General features: G+C 45.6%; 5 protein-coding genes across 5 annotated transcripts; 3 read left to right on the plus strand and 2 right to left on the minus strand.

Annotated features, from left to right (window-relative positions):
* Positions 1 to 539: 539 nt before the first annotated feature.
* AO090012001003 (Gfo/Idh/MocA family protein) lies at positions 540 to 1,949 on the plus strand (the record flags this gene model as incomplete). The annotated part of the gene is made up of 3 exons (XM_023236725.1): positions 540 to 573; positions 739 to 1,269; positions 1,381 to 1,949. The coding sequence occupies 3 exons, from the start codon at positions 540 to 542 to the stop codon at positions 1,947 to 1,949; spliced, it is 1,134 nt and encodes a 377-aa protein (XP_023091624.1).
* A 403-nt stretch (positions 1,950 to 2,352) lies between these two features.
* Positions 2,353 to 3,231, minus strand: adk1 (adenylate kinase ADK1; the record flags this gene model as incomplete). The annotated part of the gene is made up of 4 exons (XM_001727882.3): positions 2,353 to 2,761; positions 2,843 to 2,997; positions 3,069 to 3,121; positions 3,198 to 3,231. The coding sequence occupies 4 exons, from the start codon at positions 3,229 to 3,231 to the stop codon at positions 2,353 to 2,355; spliced, it is 651 nt and encodes a 216-aa protein (XP_001727934.3).
* Positions 3,232 to 4,034: 803 nt separating this feature from the next.
* rpn8 (proteasome regulatory particle lid subunit RPN8) lies at positions 4,035 to 5,266 on the plus strand (the record flags this gene model as incomplete). The annotated part of the gene is made up of 3 exons (XM_001727883.3): positions 4,035 to 4,218; positions 4,297 to 4,568; positions 4,655 to 5,266. The coding sequence occupies 3 exons, from the start codon at positions 4,035 to 4,037 to the stop codon at positions 5,264 to 5,266; spliced, it is 1,068 nt and encodes a 355-aa protein (XP_001727935.1).
* Positions 5,267 to 5,931: 665 nt separating this feature from the next.
* Positions 5,932 to 6,336, minus strand: AO090012001006 (uncharacterized protein; the record flags this gene model as incomplete). The annotated part of the gene is made up of 1 exon (XM_023236726.1): positions 5,932 to 6,336. The coding sequence occupies one exon, from the start codon at positions 6,334 to 6,336 to the stop codon at positions 5,932 to 5,934; it is 405 nt and encodes a 134-aa protein (XP_023091625.1).
* An 11,923-nt stretch (positions 6,337 to 18,259) lies between these two features.
* On the plus strand, positions 18,260 to 18,742 carry AO090012001008 (MYB DNA-binding domain protein; the record flags this gene model as incomplete). Its single annotated transcript, XM_001727885.3, has 1 exon — positions 18,260 to 18,742. The coding sequence occupies one exon, from the start codon at positions 18,260 to 18,262 to the stop codon at positions 18,740 to 18,742; it is 483 nt and encodes a 160-aa protein (XP_001727937.3).
* Between the last annotated feature and the right edge of the window lie 719 nt (positions 18,743 to 19,461).

Raw genomic sequence — 19,461 nt, forward strand, 5'->3', positions numbered from 1 at the left:
GAGCCCATGAGCCCTCCTTCATTTCCCTTACCCCTCCTTTCTTTTTGCCTTTCTTTTTCTTTTTCTTTTGCCTTTTGCATTGGGACAGAGTCCCTACGGCGTTGTGGATCTATCTTCAGAATCATGTGCTCCAAAAACTGGGGTGTTTTGTATATATACATAGTAGCCAACATTTACTGGGCCCTGCCTATACTTGACTCTTCGAGTCGAACCGTGGCTCGTCGATGTGGTTCGTCTTTCCCATCCAATCGTGTAATGTACTGTACTGTATTACGCTGTGCTCCGTATTTTGTAGGTTCCATGAGGGGCTGCGGGCAAATGACGTCGGAACATTGTGGAGCCCCTGACACTCATTTCTTTACGCCTATAGACCCTCGATACTACAGTTGCATTGCGTCCCATTATAAATTCACTACACCTTTTTCCTCCAGTATTCTGATCGACTGCTGAAGACTGTACCTATACACCCTTTCAGCATATTTCCCATCATCTACTCCTTCTCAATAACATACATCCAGCATAATACATCGCCTCACATCATGGCTCCACATAACGTTCGGTGGGGTATCATGGGTAAGAGGAACCTTGGCCCAGCAACAATTGATGATAACTAATGGTATCCTATGAAAATTTCTATAGCCACCGGCTGGATTGCAAGTGGTACGTCCTCAGGCAGTCACTTACTTATCCCTCCCCAACAAAAGAAAAAGAAACCCTAGCTAAATATGTGTTAAACAGTCTTCGTAAGGGACCTCTTGAAAGACCCTAATGTCCGAGGTGCATCTGATGTCTCCCACACAGTTGTTGCAGTTGCATCATCTTCCTCTAAGTCCCGTGCAGAGGGTTTTATCTCGGATACGGGCATTCCTGCTCCCTGCGCTGCCTACGAGTCCTATGAGGACCTCGTGGCCGACCCAAACGTAGACGTCGTATACGTTGCAACGCCTCACTCGCACCACTTCCAAAACGTCATGCTTGCTTTTGAGGCGGGTAAGCATGTCCTGTGTGAAAAAGCTTTTACTGTCAATGCGGCCCAGGCAAAGATCCTCTGTGAGACAGCGAAAATCAAAAATCTCTTTTTGATGGAAGCCGTCTGGACTCGGTACTTCCCACTTAGCATACAGATCCGTCGGTTAATTCAGAATGGCACTCTTGGTGAGGTACTGCGTGTGCTGGCCGATAATAGCTTCGGAGATGACATGGAGGAAAAATGGGGTATCAAGCATCGGATGGTTAATAAGGATCTGGCTGGCGGGGCGTTGCTTGATTGTAAGTGTTCCTGTCTTAATCGTATACATATACCTACCCTTCACTTAATGGATTCAATGCTCGTCTTCTCAACACCTCGCGAAGCGTCGCCCTGCTGACTCAAGCTTGCAGTGGGTATTTACTCCTTGACCTGGGTGTTTCAGGCTCTATATCACACTCTTCCTCGCGAGTCGCGCAGGGCACCCTCACGAATCTCATCGCATATGTCCCTTTACCACCTCACTGGTGCTGATGAGGCAACCTCCATTCTCCTTACCTTCCCCACCAGCACTCCGTCCAACCTTCCTCACCTGGGTGAATCGCAGGCGGTGGCTATGACACATCTCCGAGTGTCGACCAATGCCGACGACAAACCCGTCCAGCCTTCGGTCCGCATTCAGGGCACCAAAGGTGAGATCCAGGTATACGGCCCTGCGTTCCGACCGGAGAAGTACCGGGTTGTTCCGAAGGGTGAGGGGGAAGTCAAAGAGGTGGAATGTTCATTCCCTGGTGATGGAAAGGGCATGTACTGGGAGGCGGACGAGGTCGCACGGTGCTTGCGGGATGGTAAGCTTGAAAGTGATAGCATGCCATGGGAGGAGAGCATCATCATTATGGAGGTCATGGATGAGGTCAGGCGTCAGGGTGGATTGGTTTATCCTAAAAACATTGAATCCACAGTCTACCCTACATCGTTGTAAGAGGCGGTCTGTATCGTGTGGTGAACAATCATGCTTTGTTCAAAAACGTGTAAATATCTTTAGTACCAACGATCATACAAATAACATGTACTAGAGTTAAATTAGAAGAGAAAAAAAAAAAAAAAAAGACCGACCGTCTAAATCAACTTATATTTTAGGTTCCGAGATTAGCTACTATACATAAACCCAACCCTCCGCCGAAAGCCGCCCAGGTACGGATATCCGAAGGATACAAAAAAAGTCCATGTATCAAAAAGGAAACCCCGCATAAGACCAACCAAGGCAGCAAACCATTCGTTAAGAACAGTATACCTTATCACATTTTGTTGACCTCTCCGACGGAGACGCAGAGATCGCAGGAGCGCTCACCCCTCGGCGAAAGAAAAAAGAATCATTACGTTTATTAGTTCTGCTGGAAAACGCCGAGGAGGCTCTTCCACACTTGACCCGGTTCCTGGCTAGCATCAATTCCCCGCCAGATACCAGTCTTCTTATAATAATCCACGACAGGGGCGGTTTGGGCATGGTATGTTCCGAGACGCTTCTTAAGGGTCTCAGCATTGTCATCAGACCGCTGAATGAGAGGCTCGCCGGTAATATCATCCTTCATCTCCTGTTTAGGAGGATTGAACACCTTATGGTAGGAGCGTCCAGAAGCAGGGTGAACTAAACGTCCGGTGATTCTTGCTACCAGCAAGGCATCATCGATCTGCAGTTCGACGGCATGCTGGAGTTTCTGTTGACGGGCAGCAAGCATATCATCCAAGCGCTCGGCCTGAGCAACGGTACGAGGAAAGCCATCAAGGATGAAACTAGGTAGACAAGTAGTCAGTATGTGTCGATGAAAATGTTTGAAGCCTTTTTTTTTTTCTCTTTCGTTCTCTTATACGAACCCGTTCTTGCATTCACTGTTGTTGTCCAACTCGCTCTTAATCATGTTGACCATGATCTCATCACTAACCAGGCCACCCTGATCCATGATCTTCTTGGCCTCTTTGCCCAGCTCAGTCTTCTTGGCGACCTGAGACCGCAACATATCTCCGGTAGCCTACTCAGTAAATATAAGTCACAGAGCCTTTCGATAGATACCAGCAATCAATCTATCAGTCAGCTACTTACCAAGTGGCACACACAGTATTTGTCCTTAAGTGCAGGTGCCTGGGTGCCCTTGCCTAGTTTGAGGGCTGGTCAGAATCCCAAAGCATTTTAACCCGAAGATATCTGGAAAAGGAAAATCATAGATCATACCTGCACCAGGAGGTCCCATCAGAACCATGCGCATATGTTCTGCAACAGACTTGGGCTTAAATCCATTGCTCAGGCGGCTCTCCAATTCCTCAACCCGAGCCTCGAGCTTGCCGATGATATCCTTAAGACCGGAAACGGCCTCTTCCGTGATAGGAGCCATTGGGATAGACTGAAGCGGAGAGTGAAAGGGATAGTATTGTAAAAGTGCTCTCCGGGGAGGCCTAAGTCGGAGCTGGCGTGGGAAATAGTATAGGAGATAGGAATGGAATGGGGAGCAATGGCGGGTAAATGGAAAGGTCGGAGACTGTATGTTGGGGATGAAAAGAGGTCAACCGGAGCGGAGTATCGCACCCGCTTCTCCGAGGTTTAAAGATCCGCCGGCAAGTGCCGTACTCGCGGTGCTTGACCGGAAATCTTCCATTCCCAGGGTGTCGGAGAGATTGCAAAGTTTGGAGTTTAACATGTATTGATATATAACCAACCCAAGTTCGAGATTAAACTGCAATTGTTCAGTTGGGATCCTCCGTTTCATAAGCCGTAGCGGGTATTGTGAAGACACGTGTCTGTATGAAGCCTTAGGCAACAAGGCCAAATTTGTGGCTACAGGGATACTAAGTACGTAGTAGCTCATCAGCCTCATTACTGTGGCTCAAGCAGGGTCGGAGCTCACTCAGCTTCACCTCCGTCATCATCCTAATCATCATCATTCCTTCTTCCCTTTCAGGACTTTCGCTTTCCGAGGCTTTCTTTTCTTTCCACCCCTATCACGTATACGCCTGACTTTTGTCTCATCTCATATCTACTTAAGAGCTAGTTCCTGTATCTTCTGTTTCCGCCATGCCTGCCACCACGGCGGACACCCTTTCCCTCGTCACGCGGACCGTCACGGTCGCCCCGTTAGTACTCCTCTCAGTCGCAGATCATTATGGTCGCTCGGCAAAGGGAACTCGCAAGCGTGTGGTGGGAGTATTGCTAGGAGAGAACTCGGGTCAAAATGTTCGAGTATCAAACAGCTTTGCGGGTACGTTTCGCTGTTGATTATTAGTTACTGTCCCTGTTACTCTCGTCATACCATTCCTGCTAATACTTTTACCCTCAGTTCCCTTTGAGGAGGATGAAAAGGATCCCTCAGTGTGGTTCTTAGATCATAATTTTGTCGAATCGATGAGAGACATGTTCAAGAAGATTAACGCTCGTGAAAAACTCATTGGATGGTATCACTCGGGTCCGAAGCTACGGGCCGCTGACCTGGAAATTAACGAGCTATTCAAACGATACACACCCAATCCTTTGCTGGTGATTGTCGATGTTCAACCAAAGGAGGTCGGCGTGCCGACAGATGCCTACTTTGCTGTGGATGAAATCAAAGATGTGAGTAGCTTTGCGCAAAAACTAGAATATGAGTGTTCTTTTTTTTGGTTTTGTCATATGCTTACTGTGACGGCTTCTATTTCCAGGATGGTACCACCACTTCTAAGACCTTCGTTCACACTCCATCCATAATCGAAGCAGAAGAGGCAGAGGAAATCGGTGTTGAGCACCTTCTCCGAGACATTAGGGACGTTGCTGTCGGTACACTCTCCACTCGCATAACGTCGCAGCTTCAGTCCTTGCAGGGCCTTCATCTACGCCTGCGGGACATTGGGCAGTATCTCCAGAAAGTCCTTGACCATGAGCTACCTGTCAATCATGCCATACTGGGCAACCTTCAAGATGTCTTCAACCTCCTTCCCAATCTATCGACCCCACCAGCGACACCACGCCTCAGCGGGTCGGAACAGCAGTCGGAGAACAGCGAGCTGGCGCGTTCCATGAGTATAAAGACCAACGATCAACTAATGGCCATCTATCTGAGCAGTTTGATCCGCGCCATTACTGCCTTCCACGATTTGATCGAGAACAAGATTCAGAATCGACAACAGCAAGAAGAAAATGAGCAGAAGAGGGAACAGGAAACCAATGCTGCTAAGGGCGAAAAGGAGGCGAAAAAGGCCAACGGAGCCATAAATGGCGAGCAAAAGGAAGAGCTGGATGGATCCAAGGAAAAATACAAGAAGAAGGGTCAATAAAATTACTAGCCGGGCTATCGAGTCAATGTGATACGATTTTAAACTACCTAGTCCAACATCGAAATGTATAGTGCAGTAATGCTACTCTGATCATGTGGCTTTGGTAGCATTTTCCTACCCTAATACATCTAATAGGTTAATCGACTTTCATCAAATCGACTTTAAAGTCCGAGTTGCAGTCCTATATTAGTTATCGATATTCATGACACTTTTGTTAAGTTTAGTTCCGTCACGAACCCCCACCTCTTCTCCCCACTCCTACATCAACGGGACTGAGACAAAAAGGAAGTTATTAGCATACCGATGTGCATCTTGGGCTTTCGGTTCTTCATGGTTTCAGACCCAGCCACCAAAAGTGAGCTTGAGGTCGGTTTGTATACGTAGACGGCTGAGCAGCAGGTCTGATCCAGGCCCTCTCTGTACGAGATCAACCCCAGATTTATGCCGTCCAATATTCAATAACTCCATGACATAGCATAGCGTTCATCCGCCGGACATCATCTGTACAGACTATTCGGAGGGCCTAAGTCACCGTGGTATGTACGCGGCTCTAGCGAAACAAAATGTAGATTATATAGCGCAGCCACCCTGGAGATTGTGATCGAGGATAGGGGGCCGGCCAGTCATAAGGATGGCTATGATGCATGGGACCTACTAGTAGCTGATCATCCGCCCCAACCAGCACACCAACCTGCCAGTTCCTGTGCACCGACGACGATTCGACCGTGATCATTTGCTGAGGGCCCACTGAGTGCGGGACAGCGCTCCGCCAATACACAAGCAAGGAGATGCTTGCATACCGGGTGCGACCACTTCACTAAACGTCGAGTCAAGCTTCCACCGAATGGGTAATAATGCACGTCGGACACACGGTGGGATTGCGAGATATCACCGCTAGAAGGATCGTCCCCGGCCAACTTTGGACCCAGGTCGCGGAATGCGGCGAGCGTGAATGTTGGGCAGGTGCAATTCCACGCTTGTAGTCGAACTTCGTAGCCTTTATGGTCCGCATCTGGACGAAGAGATGCCGGCAGAGACTCCCTAGGTGAGTGACTGGGAGCCGTAGACATTGAAATGACGAAGAACAAGTCTTCAACTGGAGGACGCCTGCCATTCAGCGTTGACTCGCTCGGGCTATTTAGCTCGGAAGCGTCGGGGCTCCGAATGCTACAGTCCTCCTTCATGAAGCGCCTGACTAGGCCTCGGTCCAGGATATCCAGAGCAAGTAGAAATTCATTGGGAAAAAAACAGTGGAGCGTCAGCATCAGTTGTTTCACGTTTGATGCGTGGGCTGCTGAGGAGGCGGAGAATGGGCGCTGGCTTTCAGTGTTGACCTCATTTTCTGGCTTGGCGGTACGTTCTGAGAGCTGCGAGATCAAGTGCTCAATGAACCGGGTAGGTGAAGGTAAAGCATTATCGGGTGGATTTAGGGTCTCCATTGGCTTAGATCGACTGGTTGGGATCTGATAGTGTCGGTGGGCCGCTCATTCCAGAGGAATCCTGGTTCAGATCAGTTTTACCCGCAAGAATCACATAATACTATGGTGGTAATTGGCTGTTGATAGGTTCAGAGCTCTTCAGGGGAAAATGGAAAAGAGAGTGTGAGGTGAAGAAAATAAAACAAGATAAAATGAAAAACTAGGAGTGAGCTAACCAATTCAAGGTACTGAACTCCATGACTCGGGAGCTTGGAAGGTAAATATCGGTATTTATATTAAAACCGCCAAGGGAACCGCAAGTCTAATCCATCAAGCCCTGATCAAACCCTCCAGGCTGCCGTGTAGCCTTGACGTATGGGAACATCGTCCTTTAGGATTTGACAAGGAACCTCTGTTGACCGTTGCCAAGGGCCTTTATCGACTATGGCTGGAGATTTTGACCTCTTTTCCTACCTGACGCTCTCTCAACAATGCTCTGAGTGTCCATAATCTTCCTTGATCCCGCCTCCTTATTTTTCGTTGTCCTCCTTTTCTCCATGAGATCCCTTTTTAACAGCTTGGGGATACTGTGTGCTTAGCAGCTGTGGAGTTATGGGCCCTTCACTTTTCTCGTCGTCGGCTACGAACATAAAGATCATTTTGATTTGAACTTCCGTTCTGAGCTCACAGTACACTAGAGATTAAAAGTAGTAATAGCTGCTGTCCGATTATCCACTCATGATCAATTCCCTCGAACTCGATGGCTCCCATCAGGCTCATTATGGCATTTCTATGTCTCTCATGGAGCTCTGGCGAAGCTAGAACTTACGGACAGGGTGGAAGGGAAGGGCATCTTTTCCTGGGAGATACAAGGCGAGTAAAACAAGCGGCTTCTCTGTAGCAACCGATGCGGCAGATGAAAGTTTGGATAATAAGCTGGGCGTGATCGTTGAGTCACGCACATCTGGCAGACCAGAATCTCTCTCGTAGCCAGTTGTCGGTCCTCCCTCTTACAGGGAATATTATTGCATGGACTGAAAGCCGCCGATACACCAGTATGTAGGCACATTCGGCATGATCCCTCTTCGGACGTCATCAGCTAGCTTATTATTCTTTCACCCACTTTGGTTCCCTTCTCCTCAACCCGCACTCACCTGTTAGAAGAGCACTTTACAGCGGCAGTGAAACGACCTTGTTACCTACCGCATCCCTTGTGGAAGATGGTTGGGATAAAGATCGTAGCGAGTCACAGATTGAGACGGTGGAACCACCAGACTTTATCAATAGTCACATAATCCTAGAGTGTTTATTTCTTCTGAGTGGTTTGCTGATAGCTTTAAACTTTGTGTATCATCGACGAAAAGGAGCTGGGGCAATACCACTATTTGGTCTTTGAAATTATGAATAGTAGAACGTTTTAAAACGAGACAGGTTGGAAATTTTCCCAGGCTATGCCTTGTACTATGTCCTACTGGTTACATATCTGGAATATGTACAAATTGCTTCTTGGTCCCGAGCGTGGGGAGATAAGTCAGTAAAAAGTCATGATGAAGACTACCCTAACACTAACATGGGCACATTGAAGGATCCGGGCATTGCTATAGTTCATCTCAGACGAAATTCGCAAGTTCGGACCCATACTGCTGGTTGTTTAATGCGGCTCCCTTGCGATAATTCCAGGACCCGGACACCTCATCCCAGAATAGAAACGAGTCTCATGTTCAATTTTCTGGCCCTTTCTCGGGTCAGTGAGTTCTAGCAAGTCTACCGAAGCAGCAAATAAAGCAAGAAGATTCTCTTGGGCAAGGCCATTCATTGAGGCGGATCCAATCCATGTATGGCAGGGGTGTATGGCAGGCGAGGCAGTTCAGGGTAAGGAAATATAAAGTTACCAGGGCATGACGGGGTATCGAACTTAACCTTCGGACTTTAACTTTCCTTCCTTTTCTTTCTTTTCCGACTTAGCTCTTGATTACCTGTGAAGTCATATCTGTGTCCTTTCCTGCTTTACTTTTGCCGTCTACTTGTTGTGTTCTCTGTTTATCCTGTGTTTCGAATTTTGCTTGATAGAGATTAAATGACAGGTTCGAATATCAGGGTACACACCAACGAGGTATACAATGAGCAGCAGCTGTAGTAATACAACAAAAACAAGTATAACTGGATTCACTTGATAGTTACACTATGTAGGTAAATCTTTGTCGAAGGTGCAACTGTGTATGGCAGTAAGATCACTTTTCGTTTCTTTGTTGTATGGATTGGGGCGATGATATCTTACTTTGGGGTCAAAGCTTCTGGGAAAGAAAGATTGAAGTCTCGGCAAGCCAGGCGTCACTAAGCTCATGGCTGTATATGGCATGTTTTCCCTCTTCCTCTCCTTCTTTCCCTTGTGTACCGATACGAAGCTATTCTTTGTGCTATATATCGAAACTACAAAACTTGAATAACGGACAGCTATAACAATAGACCGGCCATAGAACAGAGAGGTCCGCTTGTTTATAGAGGTACTATACTTATTGAGACGGACAGAGGCGAACAGAATCCACTAGAGATATATTCCATTCCATACATGTTATATGTCTGGTTTATATTAACTCAATAGGAAAGTGGATTATTATAGCAAGTGCTATAATCCCATCCAAAAAGCAAGATAGGGTGGTATGGTAAACATTCTGATGGATATTTCAGGATGTTCATGATGTCCGTATACAGCAAGCAATAGGTACTCTACAATCAACAGTAGGCCAAAGCAATAATTGCTAATACACCTGGCATTCTACGGCACACAGAGATTAGTCTGTCTGCTTAAATAGAAGAATGAGAACCACTATCTGACTAGCAATTCCACCTAGATATAATGGCTAATTTCTAAAGACTCTCTCATCAACACCAGGATAGTGAGGAAGGGGATGATAACAAGAGGGCTGTTAAGACATTGGTAATCTGCTTTGTTATCAAGCAAACCTAGAGTCAAAAATTGCAAGTGATCTAGTGGGATTCACAAAGTCATACTCATGGTGATGTATAGGCACTGTCAGGATCTCTAGTCCAATGTACATGGTTGTTTTCTAACCCCACTGGTTGGAAGCCTGGTTCTAGAACTGAGCGACAAGGTGACTGGTTATTCGTTGAATATTTTCTGGAGGCCCGATAAAACATGATTAATATATATTCTACTTACTCCAGTGTCTCAAAGAGATTTCGGCAAACAGCGAGTGTACATAGCTGATTTTACCTGTTGGATAAATCCGCCCCAAACAGTTTAAATGAAACTGATGATGTATACCTATAGTACAAGCATCTATCTGAAACCGCTCATAGTCGATTTATCTAGACCTAGCCCCTCAGCCAAGACTTCTCGGGAACCATTGCAGTTTGCCCTCCAACTTCCAGACGAGAAAGGAGAGATCCGACCCGGGGTGAAGATAGTTGCCCCGAAGTAGTACAACCATGAAAACATAGTCATAATTTACCGGAATAATTTAAGCCAAGCGCTTCCCGACAACATGGGTTTTGCCTCAAGTCATCAGCTGTGGATCTCTGGATCCTTACTCTACTTTGACCCCTCATTAAGATTAATTACGGTAATTCAATCATATCTCATTTCCCTTTCCCGCTAGGTTCGATGGCCTGATTTCGCCCAGTCGAGAACTTGATGAGACAAATAACATCCCGTCCCTTATGGCCAAAAGAAATGGGATTGGTTGGAAGACAAAAATGTTTCTGAGAAGAGGTTCCTCTAACGCAGATACCCTAATGAAACAATTCTTGACATGTCATGTCCTCATAACTGCGTCGTTTATGGTTCGCGGTAAATGTGTGTAAGTACATACATACTGATTGAAAGGGTTTGTATCCTCCCATCTATCTTTTCTATCTAACCAGTGTTAGTTTATGCCACTAGTTTTATCGTGTTCCAAGTCAAGTCCATAGATAACAACAGAGACCAGGTTATCTCAAGAATTCTTGTTTATTTTACTTCTTCTTCTTCTTCTTCTTCTTCTTCTTCTTCTTCTTCTTCAAAGACCCGCGCATCTACTCTCTAACGGGAGCAAAGGAGATGAATGACCCTTTACTCCAAGCCTAAAAAAGGATAACAGTTCATTAATACTAACGTCCATTCTTATACTAACACAGTTAAATTAGCAATCTTGGAGGAACCACGTTCATAATAATATTAAGGGGATCGACTCGATCCATAAGCATGTTGAGAATGAAGATATATCAAGAGAACTATATCGGTGGCGCTTGATCGATAGCTCACATACAGAAGGCCAGGGAAAGGGGGGAAGAAGAACAACAAGAAAGTAGAGGGCAGTACTCTGTAGTAGTTAACAAATAAGACCAGAATCAGATTCACGGACGCCCCAAAATTGTCCCATATCTGGAAGGTGACAGCTGAGTTCCTCTCTCAGAAACTCCATCTGAGCCCACACAGAACTCCATCTCGCATATTATGGGCCAACCATATCGTTGGAAAGTTCAAGATATGGGCCCCAAAACGAAAAGCTGGCGTCGCCTTCCCCAATAATTTCCCTACTCCGTAAGTCTCGCACTTCCTAACAAATCTAGGCCCTAGCTAACGCGCAGATCCACCCTTTGTTGGGCAGCGGCGAATGTCAACCGTTTTCACCCATAACACCTTTCAGCTTTGCCACCAAATGACGATCCAAAGCGTTTCATATTTTCAAGGAATCCATCCTTTTGTCTCATTGTAAGTTGCCCCTTCCGGTATTGGTCTCGGTTTTAGTACGTACTATAACTCCACTGGCCAGTCCAAAGCTAATCCGAAGATTTTGTATTGGTTAAGGGTTGACTAGAGACTCAACAAGCAAATAATTGAGTGTACTCCGGAGTAGGCTGGGGCCAGTTGGAGGTATGCTCGGGGTAGAGAACATTGCTGATTATAGTAACAACGACGATCATCATAAAGAGGACACAACCACATATGGGGGGAATGGGTCATTGTGATCGAAATGGTTCGGGAGTTGAGAGAAGGCAATTGGTATCTTATCTGTACGATGTACCTCTACAAAGTAGTCCTACCTAAAACTACTTGTTCTTCGTAAGCAAACCAGGTCCCTAGCCTCAAAGGTAAAAAAGAAATAAATAAAAGAAGCAGAAGGCAGAATAGGAAGAGAAAATTGGCAACCAAGAGGGACAAAAAATGAAGCAAAGATAGTACTCTTCTCTCTCTCTCTCTCTCTCTTTCCCTCTTCCTCTTCCTCTCTTTTTCTGTCACAACTGCAGATAGTGTGTGTAAAGGAAGAGAAAAGCAAAAGCAAAGGAAACAAAAAAAAAAAAAAAAAAAAAAGGGAACGGAGACTAGAATGTGGGGCTGTCGGACATTTTTTTTGACGATCATTGCGTGCCGGGAATAGCTCAAGCAGCAGCATCCCTGTCGGGATCCACCACACTGGAGCCAGTCATGTTTGTTTGTCTATTCCCCCAAATTTGAAAATCTGAACCATACTCGCCGCTAAAAGCACAATGCACTTAAAAAGGCAGAGGGAAAAAAAGAAAAAGGAAAGAAAAGGAAAGGAAAAGAAGAAGGAGAAGGAGAAGGAGGAGGAGGAGGAGGAAACGAAAAGAAAAAGAAAGGAGAAGGTCAATTAATGAGGGATCCAGCCATCTGTCTCCAAAGGAGGCCATTTCTCTCACCGATGGTCGCTTGACAGTATGATGATTATGATTACGACTTCCCGTCTTGATAAGCGCCAATAATTTCTGTCCGGAGATTTTCGCCTTCGCCGTTGAACATCCTGTGCATTGATTTTACTACAGAGACGGGATGAGTGTCATACATATGTCTAGTTCTACTCTATATATATCACGTACCCTAATCTCGGCTTGAACGCGAGGGGGTTAGACGTGGGATCACAGCCCACTTAATGATGGATACCGCAGGGCCAAAAGGAATGAATGGTCCGAGGTGCGTATCGAACCATCTAACCCAGAGGTCGCTTAATTCGTGCATGTGACTATCATTCTTTCCACTCCGTACTTAATCTCTTTCAAGTACTTGCGCGAGTTCGGTCCCCTATTCTTTTGATGACATTATAATGGTATGAAGTCATGTGTGATTGACTATGGCTATCCATTGATAATGGGATTGTTGTAGATTGGGCTTTGGGCTAATCCAGCAGCTCGAGACTCGAAACCCGATCAAGTCCGCGCACGGGAAGAAAGTGCGGCAGGAACACATGTTCTAGACCCGCGGCAGGTCACCGCAGTGGAATACCCACACCTCTACTATATACATCTGACTGGTACATGAGTCCGTGTCAAGCTACAGGTGAGATAAAACTGGTGGTGGATTCGAATACTGATCAGGTCGGTTCTCACAGAGCGAGGAAAATTATAATTACAAGGCAATTTTACGCGAAGGATGGGAGCGCTCTAGCCATGTACGTTGCGATGATATGCCACCTCTTGTAACTTGATCGTATGATGTTTGAATTTTGGACAGGACAACTCTTCTGTGGGAAGGGTTGATTGATCTACCTGGCGGTGACTTACCGCCTACTCCGTACTTTTCTTATACTGCATGAATCTGCATCACCCGAAGACGTTTAGCGGCTGCAGTTGTCATCCTCGCAAACTACGGTTGAGACCCGGAACGAACTTTTGCAGGCTATTAAGATTGGAATTAGGTTCCATGGCTAGCTAAATTAGCCCCTGTCCTCTGGATTGAATGATGTAGCTTCCGAGAGTAATTTGACTAGAATCATAGTTCCAGTTCCGCTTAAGAAACTCACGAATGGAAAGCAAGAGATATTGACAGTATAAAAGAGATGAAAGGAAGTGGATGGGGACATGAATAGAATAGAAATCAAAAACAAGCCCCCAATGGTATTGGAAAAAAGGAGATGACCAGTGGATATTGATGGAGAACGTGGCAGTATCAACTCAAGCTCCCACTCGTCGACAGGCCAGCGCGTTTGCCATGTTGGTTGAGTAATAGAACAAAAGGACACAAGCTGGCGTTATTCACTCCACAACTCCAGGGCAAAGTGGCATCTCATTGGGTGTTAAGGAAGACGTGGATGGTCATTTTTCCTTTTTTTTTTTTTTTTTTTTTCCCTGAGTCCCGTTTTCCATTTTCCTTTTTGCGGTTGAAGGCCGTCCACCGCCTCGTTGGAACGAAATTTGTACTCAAAAAAAGCCACCGTTTCGGCCCCACTAATCCCTAGGTAATCAATCTTGCAGGGCTTGCAGCTGCTTACGGGAAACCCCTTGTTCCCGCGGCCCCGTCGTTCGAAGTCAACCCGTGATCCAGGTACTCCGCACATTATTATCATGATATTATTATCTACTGTAAGTTACAATGATACTCCTCTTTTCACCCTTGTCATGAAACTACGGACAGTGCGGGTGAGAGGGAATGGGAAGGGGAGAAGAAACCTCTTGTCAATACCATGCAATGTGTAAATCAATCGAAGGATGAAGGTCACCAAATCGGTACTTATAGGGTGAGAAGAGACGAACCCCTCTTACGTCTACATGGCAATACCAAGAGTGCACCAGACTAATGAGTTGAAGCGATACTATCCGCATGTATGAAAACGAAATGTCCTAGTAGAGCACATACGGATCCTATCTACGGAGTATGTGTAGAACTAAGGAACTACAACGCGTCGTTGGCGATAACGTAAATTAGTGAGTCTGGAACCATTACCTATTTTACTATTTTGCGGATCCAGGCCGAGATCAACAGACCCAATTTAACTGGAAATTATCGAGGCCTTGGAGTTCGTAAGGCCGTCAGCCGCCCGAGTGGGTTGGGCAAGATGTCAGTATTTGGAACCCTGCCTCTTCCCTTGATATTATAGAGAGAGGTAACTGCTCTCAAGTGACCAAGGCTCACGGCACATGAAAAAAGTCACTGCGCACAAACGAATATACCGGTTTTGAGACAGTCCTATCTACCTTAATTGGTCCAAGGGTACACTGAAACTGAAGTTGCGTATGACAAGGCGGCGGGCCTCAAGCCATGGGGCGTACAATACAGTGTAATGAATAGTGCTGCATACTCTGCTGACAGACTTCTGTTGTGTCGGAGGGAAGCATTGAGACACTGCGAAGCTTTTCTATGGCCGCATCCTGTCGAGATGTTGTATGTAATCCTTGGCTATGCACACTAAGTGGTAACAATATGCAACGTGCATCAGCATCCACAGCCTTGTTCACATTGAATGGCTGACGGCAGTGAATCCAAGACAAGGTAAGTATTTACCATCAACAAACCCAGTGCGTGTCATCTCACCTCAGAAACAGTAAAGGCCGCCATTCGAAGGAAATTGAAGCGGGGAGTTGGGTGGGGAGGATGAGCGAAAGATTCATTTACGAAGTATGAAAATAGGACACCCACATCAAGAGTCGAGATGATCCACCATCGCAACCACGGGAAAGAGACAGACGGTTTAACGCCGTGTCGAGGACTGGGTGAAGGCACAAGGATGACAATAAAAGCTTGTGGATTCATCGCTTCCCTTCAGGCTTGGTATCGTAAGGAGTTTCATAAAAATATATGGAGTTCCATGTTACATGACCGCCTAGGCAAGCTTCAAAGGGGACTTCGATGTACGGGCTAAAGAATGATGCCCATCACGTGTTAGGATGGATAACTGTCATAAAAATAATTTGTCCTCAAGCTAGAAAGTTATAGACCTAATAGTAGACATACTCGATTGCCCTGATAAGGTCGGTCAAGTCAGGAATGAGATGCAGAAAGTTGGACGAGGCGAACGGCTGCTAGCAGGACCCCGGATCCCAGTAGTGTCTGACTAGTGACATTACCTTTGGCTGATACTTACTTTTTCGGGTTGGAGTTCGTTCGCCGTTGACAGGATCCATCGCCATGGTCCGGCACTAATTGGACAGACAGTCCACAGCCGTTGGGACTCGGAAATCTAAATTGATTGTAAATGAACCAACCAAAACAGGGAAAACGGGAGAAGAACCTGAAGCGGAGGCTTAATTAAATTGAGATGCGAAACCCAAAGGGTACCAAAAATAAAGATTTATTTCCTACCCTTTCTCTCCTTTCTACCCCTCTTCTTTTTAAGAAAGAAAGAAAAAAAGATCTCAAGAAGTGAGCAATGATGGTTCTCTGGCTTAACAGTATCTGAAAATTTCCACAGGGAATACCATCCTTCTAAAATGCATTTATAAGAACTATATATATATTGCTAGATGATAAAATCGTATATTTATACTATGGAGGTGTTTCCAGTATAAGCAAAAGGAAGAATTTGAGTCCTTGTCAAGAGATACTTTTAGGATTTGACACTGTCGACGTTACGCGACCCATAGATGCTCGTGTTTTTGTTTTGATTGGAATTTCCAAAACCATTCATACCCGGTTCAGGATGATGCTGGTCTCCACAGGGAGGAACCATGTTCTTCGTAACTACAGAGTACTCTGTCGGGAGTTTGTATTATTTTCATTTTATTACCTTCAGGCTTCCGCTCCCCCGCCCCCAAGCTAGATGATCTCTCTCTCTCTCTCTCTCTGTGTGTGTGTATGTATGTGCGTGCGCGCATATGCCTGTTACTCTGCCAATTTCTTAATGTTTATCTGGTAATTTTCTTTTCCTTTTTCTTGTTTCGGAAGTTTCGTTTTGTCCTTATTCCTTCTTCCTCTGCCCACTTTTTAACTTCTATGAATTACCCTAACTTTCGGGTCGTATACCGGGGTTCCCGGTTGTGCAAGTGGCTCAGGCCTTAATATCCTTTCTTTCTTTCTTTCTTTCTTTTTTTTTTTTTTTTTTTCTCTCTCTCTCTGTCTTCCTCTTACCCCCTCTATTCCATAGTTCACTTTACCTTTAGATTTCTTGCTTGCTGCCATTCTCATGTCTTGCTCGGTTTATCCTCGGTCATCTGAGAAGGTCAATAACAGGCTATAACCCGTTAATCAAGTACCTGCTCACTACCATGCGATGGTCTAATATAGATGTGTACCCATTTGTGCTTACATAGACGTTCACATATACTTGTTGAAGGGCACTTACGGCCTACATATAAGATACACTTATGCAGAAGGTCTGAAGCTCGAGCTTCTACCAGACTCCTCTTTAATTACAAGACGTTTGCCTTTACGGTCTGGTTCCTGTTTCGCCAGCACATCCGCCTACCGAGTCATCGTCAGAACCCAAACTGGGCTCGAACGTTCGGGAGAGTTTGACCGCCAGTGAAGTCTTCCATTCAAGTATAGTTTAGACCCGGAGAGTGGAACCCTCGAGTAAGTGATAATCGTCGCCGTTAATATTATTTTGATTGATTTATTTATTTAATGTTTGTCTTTTTCTAATTTCTTTCCTTTTTCTCAAATGAAATAAAATAAAAATAAATAAATAAATCAAAATCAAAATAAATTATCCTCATTATTAATCTCAGCAGTATTGTGAATAGGTAGTAAGCAACGGTTGGTTATGACTCTTTTAGGCTCTTTACCTTTCGCCGTGCAGTAAAAGGCCCTCGGCAGTTTCACTACCTTCGTAAGAATTGAACCGTAGGAGTATTAAAGAGCACAATAGGATAGGTAGATAGACGTTAAGCTGCAACCTGGGACGGAATAGTCATAATTAAAATCACCTTGAACTGTGGTACTTCGTAATAATAGTAAAATTAAATACCATTAATATTAACGGCTTCTCGAACCCACTGGTCCGTCAAAGTCGCCTCTTGTTAGCTTCCCCCATGCCCTACTTACACTATCAGGTACTTTACTTAGCTTGACCTGGGCCTTTACTTTTTAGTAGTACCTGTGTAGGATTATTACTGCTGAACTTCTGATTTGCTATTCGGCGATGTTAGATCACCTGTCAATGCAGGCGATCTGTTTTTGCATCTCAAACTGTTTCATCTCTCGTCGGCCTTCCTTTTTCCTTTCTCCTACCCTGCTTTCTTTGCTTTTTCTTCTCTTCCTTTTCCCAACGGCTCTCCATCTCTGTTGACTATTCCCTAGTTCTAGTCCCTTATTCATCCCTGTCGCTGACATCTGTCTGGACTCAATATCAAACTTAACCTTCTCTCCTCGTTTACTGGGTTTCCATCTTTCTATTATTGCTGGTGCTCTCACATTCCATTATCTCATTGGGTGTATCGACTTTCTAGCCATCATTGAGAATCTTTATTCGCTATACCCGTCCTTCAGCTATACCCTTTTAACTTTCTTGCTTTTCTATTTATCTCTTTGCTTTCCTGAAGCTGGGGAACCTCTAAGGAATTGACGGTTGAACCTACAAGACGCCCTGCGCTCCGGTAGTGCCACCTACTTTCTCAGCTACTGTGTTGGAACACGCCTCACTTGATTGGCACCTTTAAAAGTCGGACGGGAAGGGGTTAACCGGACAAGGTCCTGCTTTTTCACCGTTGATATTAGAGTCAAATTCCACTTGTGATTACCCCCCAACTATTGTGTCGGTTTCATCTAGGAGGATTCTAGTCGCAAGTGATCGTTGAAACCCGGCAGTTAAAACGGCAGTGCACATAGTTGCTGGATGCTCTTATCCGCCTAGACTACCAAGATACTCGAAAAGAACGAAAAGCTTTCCAGTTGCGAATCGCGCATATGATTGCGTTACAAAACCAAGCTATCTTGCCTCCCGCCAAAGTGGATATCTCATTACTGTTGAAGCCCCAAGATGAAGAGGCCGCCGCACCGGTGACCACTACGTCCACCTTTCCACCAAATCCAATTCCCCCGGCTCCAATGGCTCCAGCAATTCCTGCTGTTGTCTCAACGTCGGTGCCTTCTATACCTCTCGCCAAAGGCCCCTCATCGCTTCCAGCTAAGCGTCTTCAACCAGCTCATACAGCAGAATCCCCGGCGAAAAAACAGTCAAAGTGGTCTCCCGAAGAAGATGCTTTGATCATTGAGTTACGTGGTAGTGGCATGAAGTGGGAGGATATTAGCAAACGACTTCCTGGACGAAGTGCTATTAGCTGCCGCCTTCATTATCAAAACTATTTAGAGCGCCGAAGTGAGTGGGATGAAGACAAGAAGAATAAACTCGCAAGGTTATATGAGAGGTATGCTGTACAGAGTCCATAATTGGAAGGGGATGGCTGGGAGTTCGTTGCTAACTTGCACTGCAGATTCAAAGCAGAGATGTGGTCTAAGGTAGCGGAAGAGATGGCAATCCCATGGCGAGCTGCAGAAGCCATGCACTGGCAGCTAGGAGAGCAAGAAATGGCGCGTCGAGCTGGCGTAGTGCCTTTTTCGTTATCGAGTTCAGCCATAGACCCACCAACACCTAGGACAAGAAGAACCAGCACATCTTTATCTCGACCAAGAAAAGGATCGGCATCACGCTCAATTCCCCCACCACAGCTACCATCCGTTGAAGAGCTGACTGCAGGAGTTCCAGCATTTGCTCCGCATCCACCTTTTGCTCCTCCAAGGGAGGCCTATCGAATAGGACGACCAATGGATTTAAGTGGCACCCACAGTGGCCATATGAACCTTGGCATTCCCCCTCGTACCCTTCCTTGAGGTCAAACGAATCAAGTCTATGCCTCTTTATCGCGTTTTCCCTGTGACTATTGTTCCTTTTCTTTTCTATTTCTCTCCCACCCATGTTTCTTGCTGCATCCCAATTCTGTTGCGTTATAATGACCTGCATAGCGTTGACTGAATATCTACCTTCGTCCATGGGAAGAATTTCTCGATTGGCTCGGTTGATATGTGCCTTCTTTTGCTCAGAGATTCAAGGAAGACCCGAGTTGGCGACACTTTCTTCTTGTTTCATCTCTCGTTTCTTATAAATAGAT

Source organism: Aspergillus oryzae, chromosome 4 (assembly GCF_000184455.2).
Source record: "Aspergillus oryzae RIB40 DNA, chromosome 4".
Taxonomy (NCBI): domain Eukaryota; kingdom Fungi; phylum Ascomycota; class Eurotiomycetes; order Eurotiales; family Aspergillaceae; genus Aspergillus; species Aspergillus oryzae.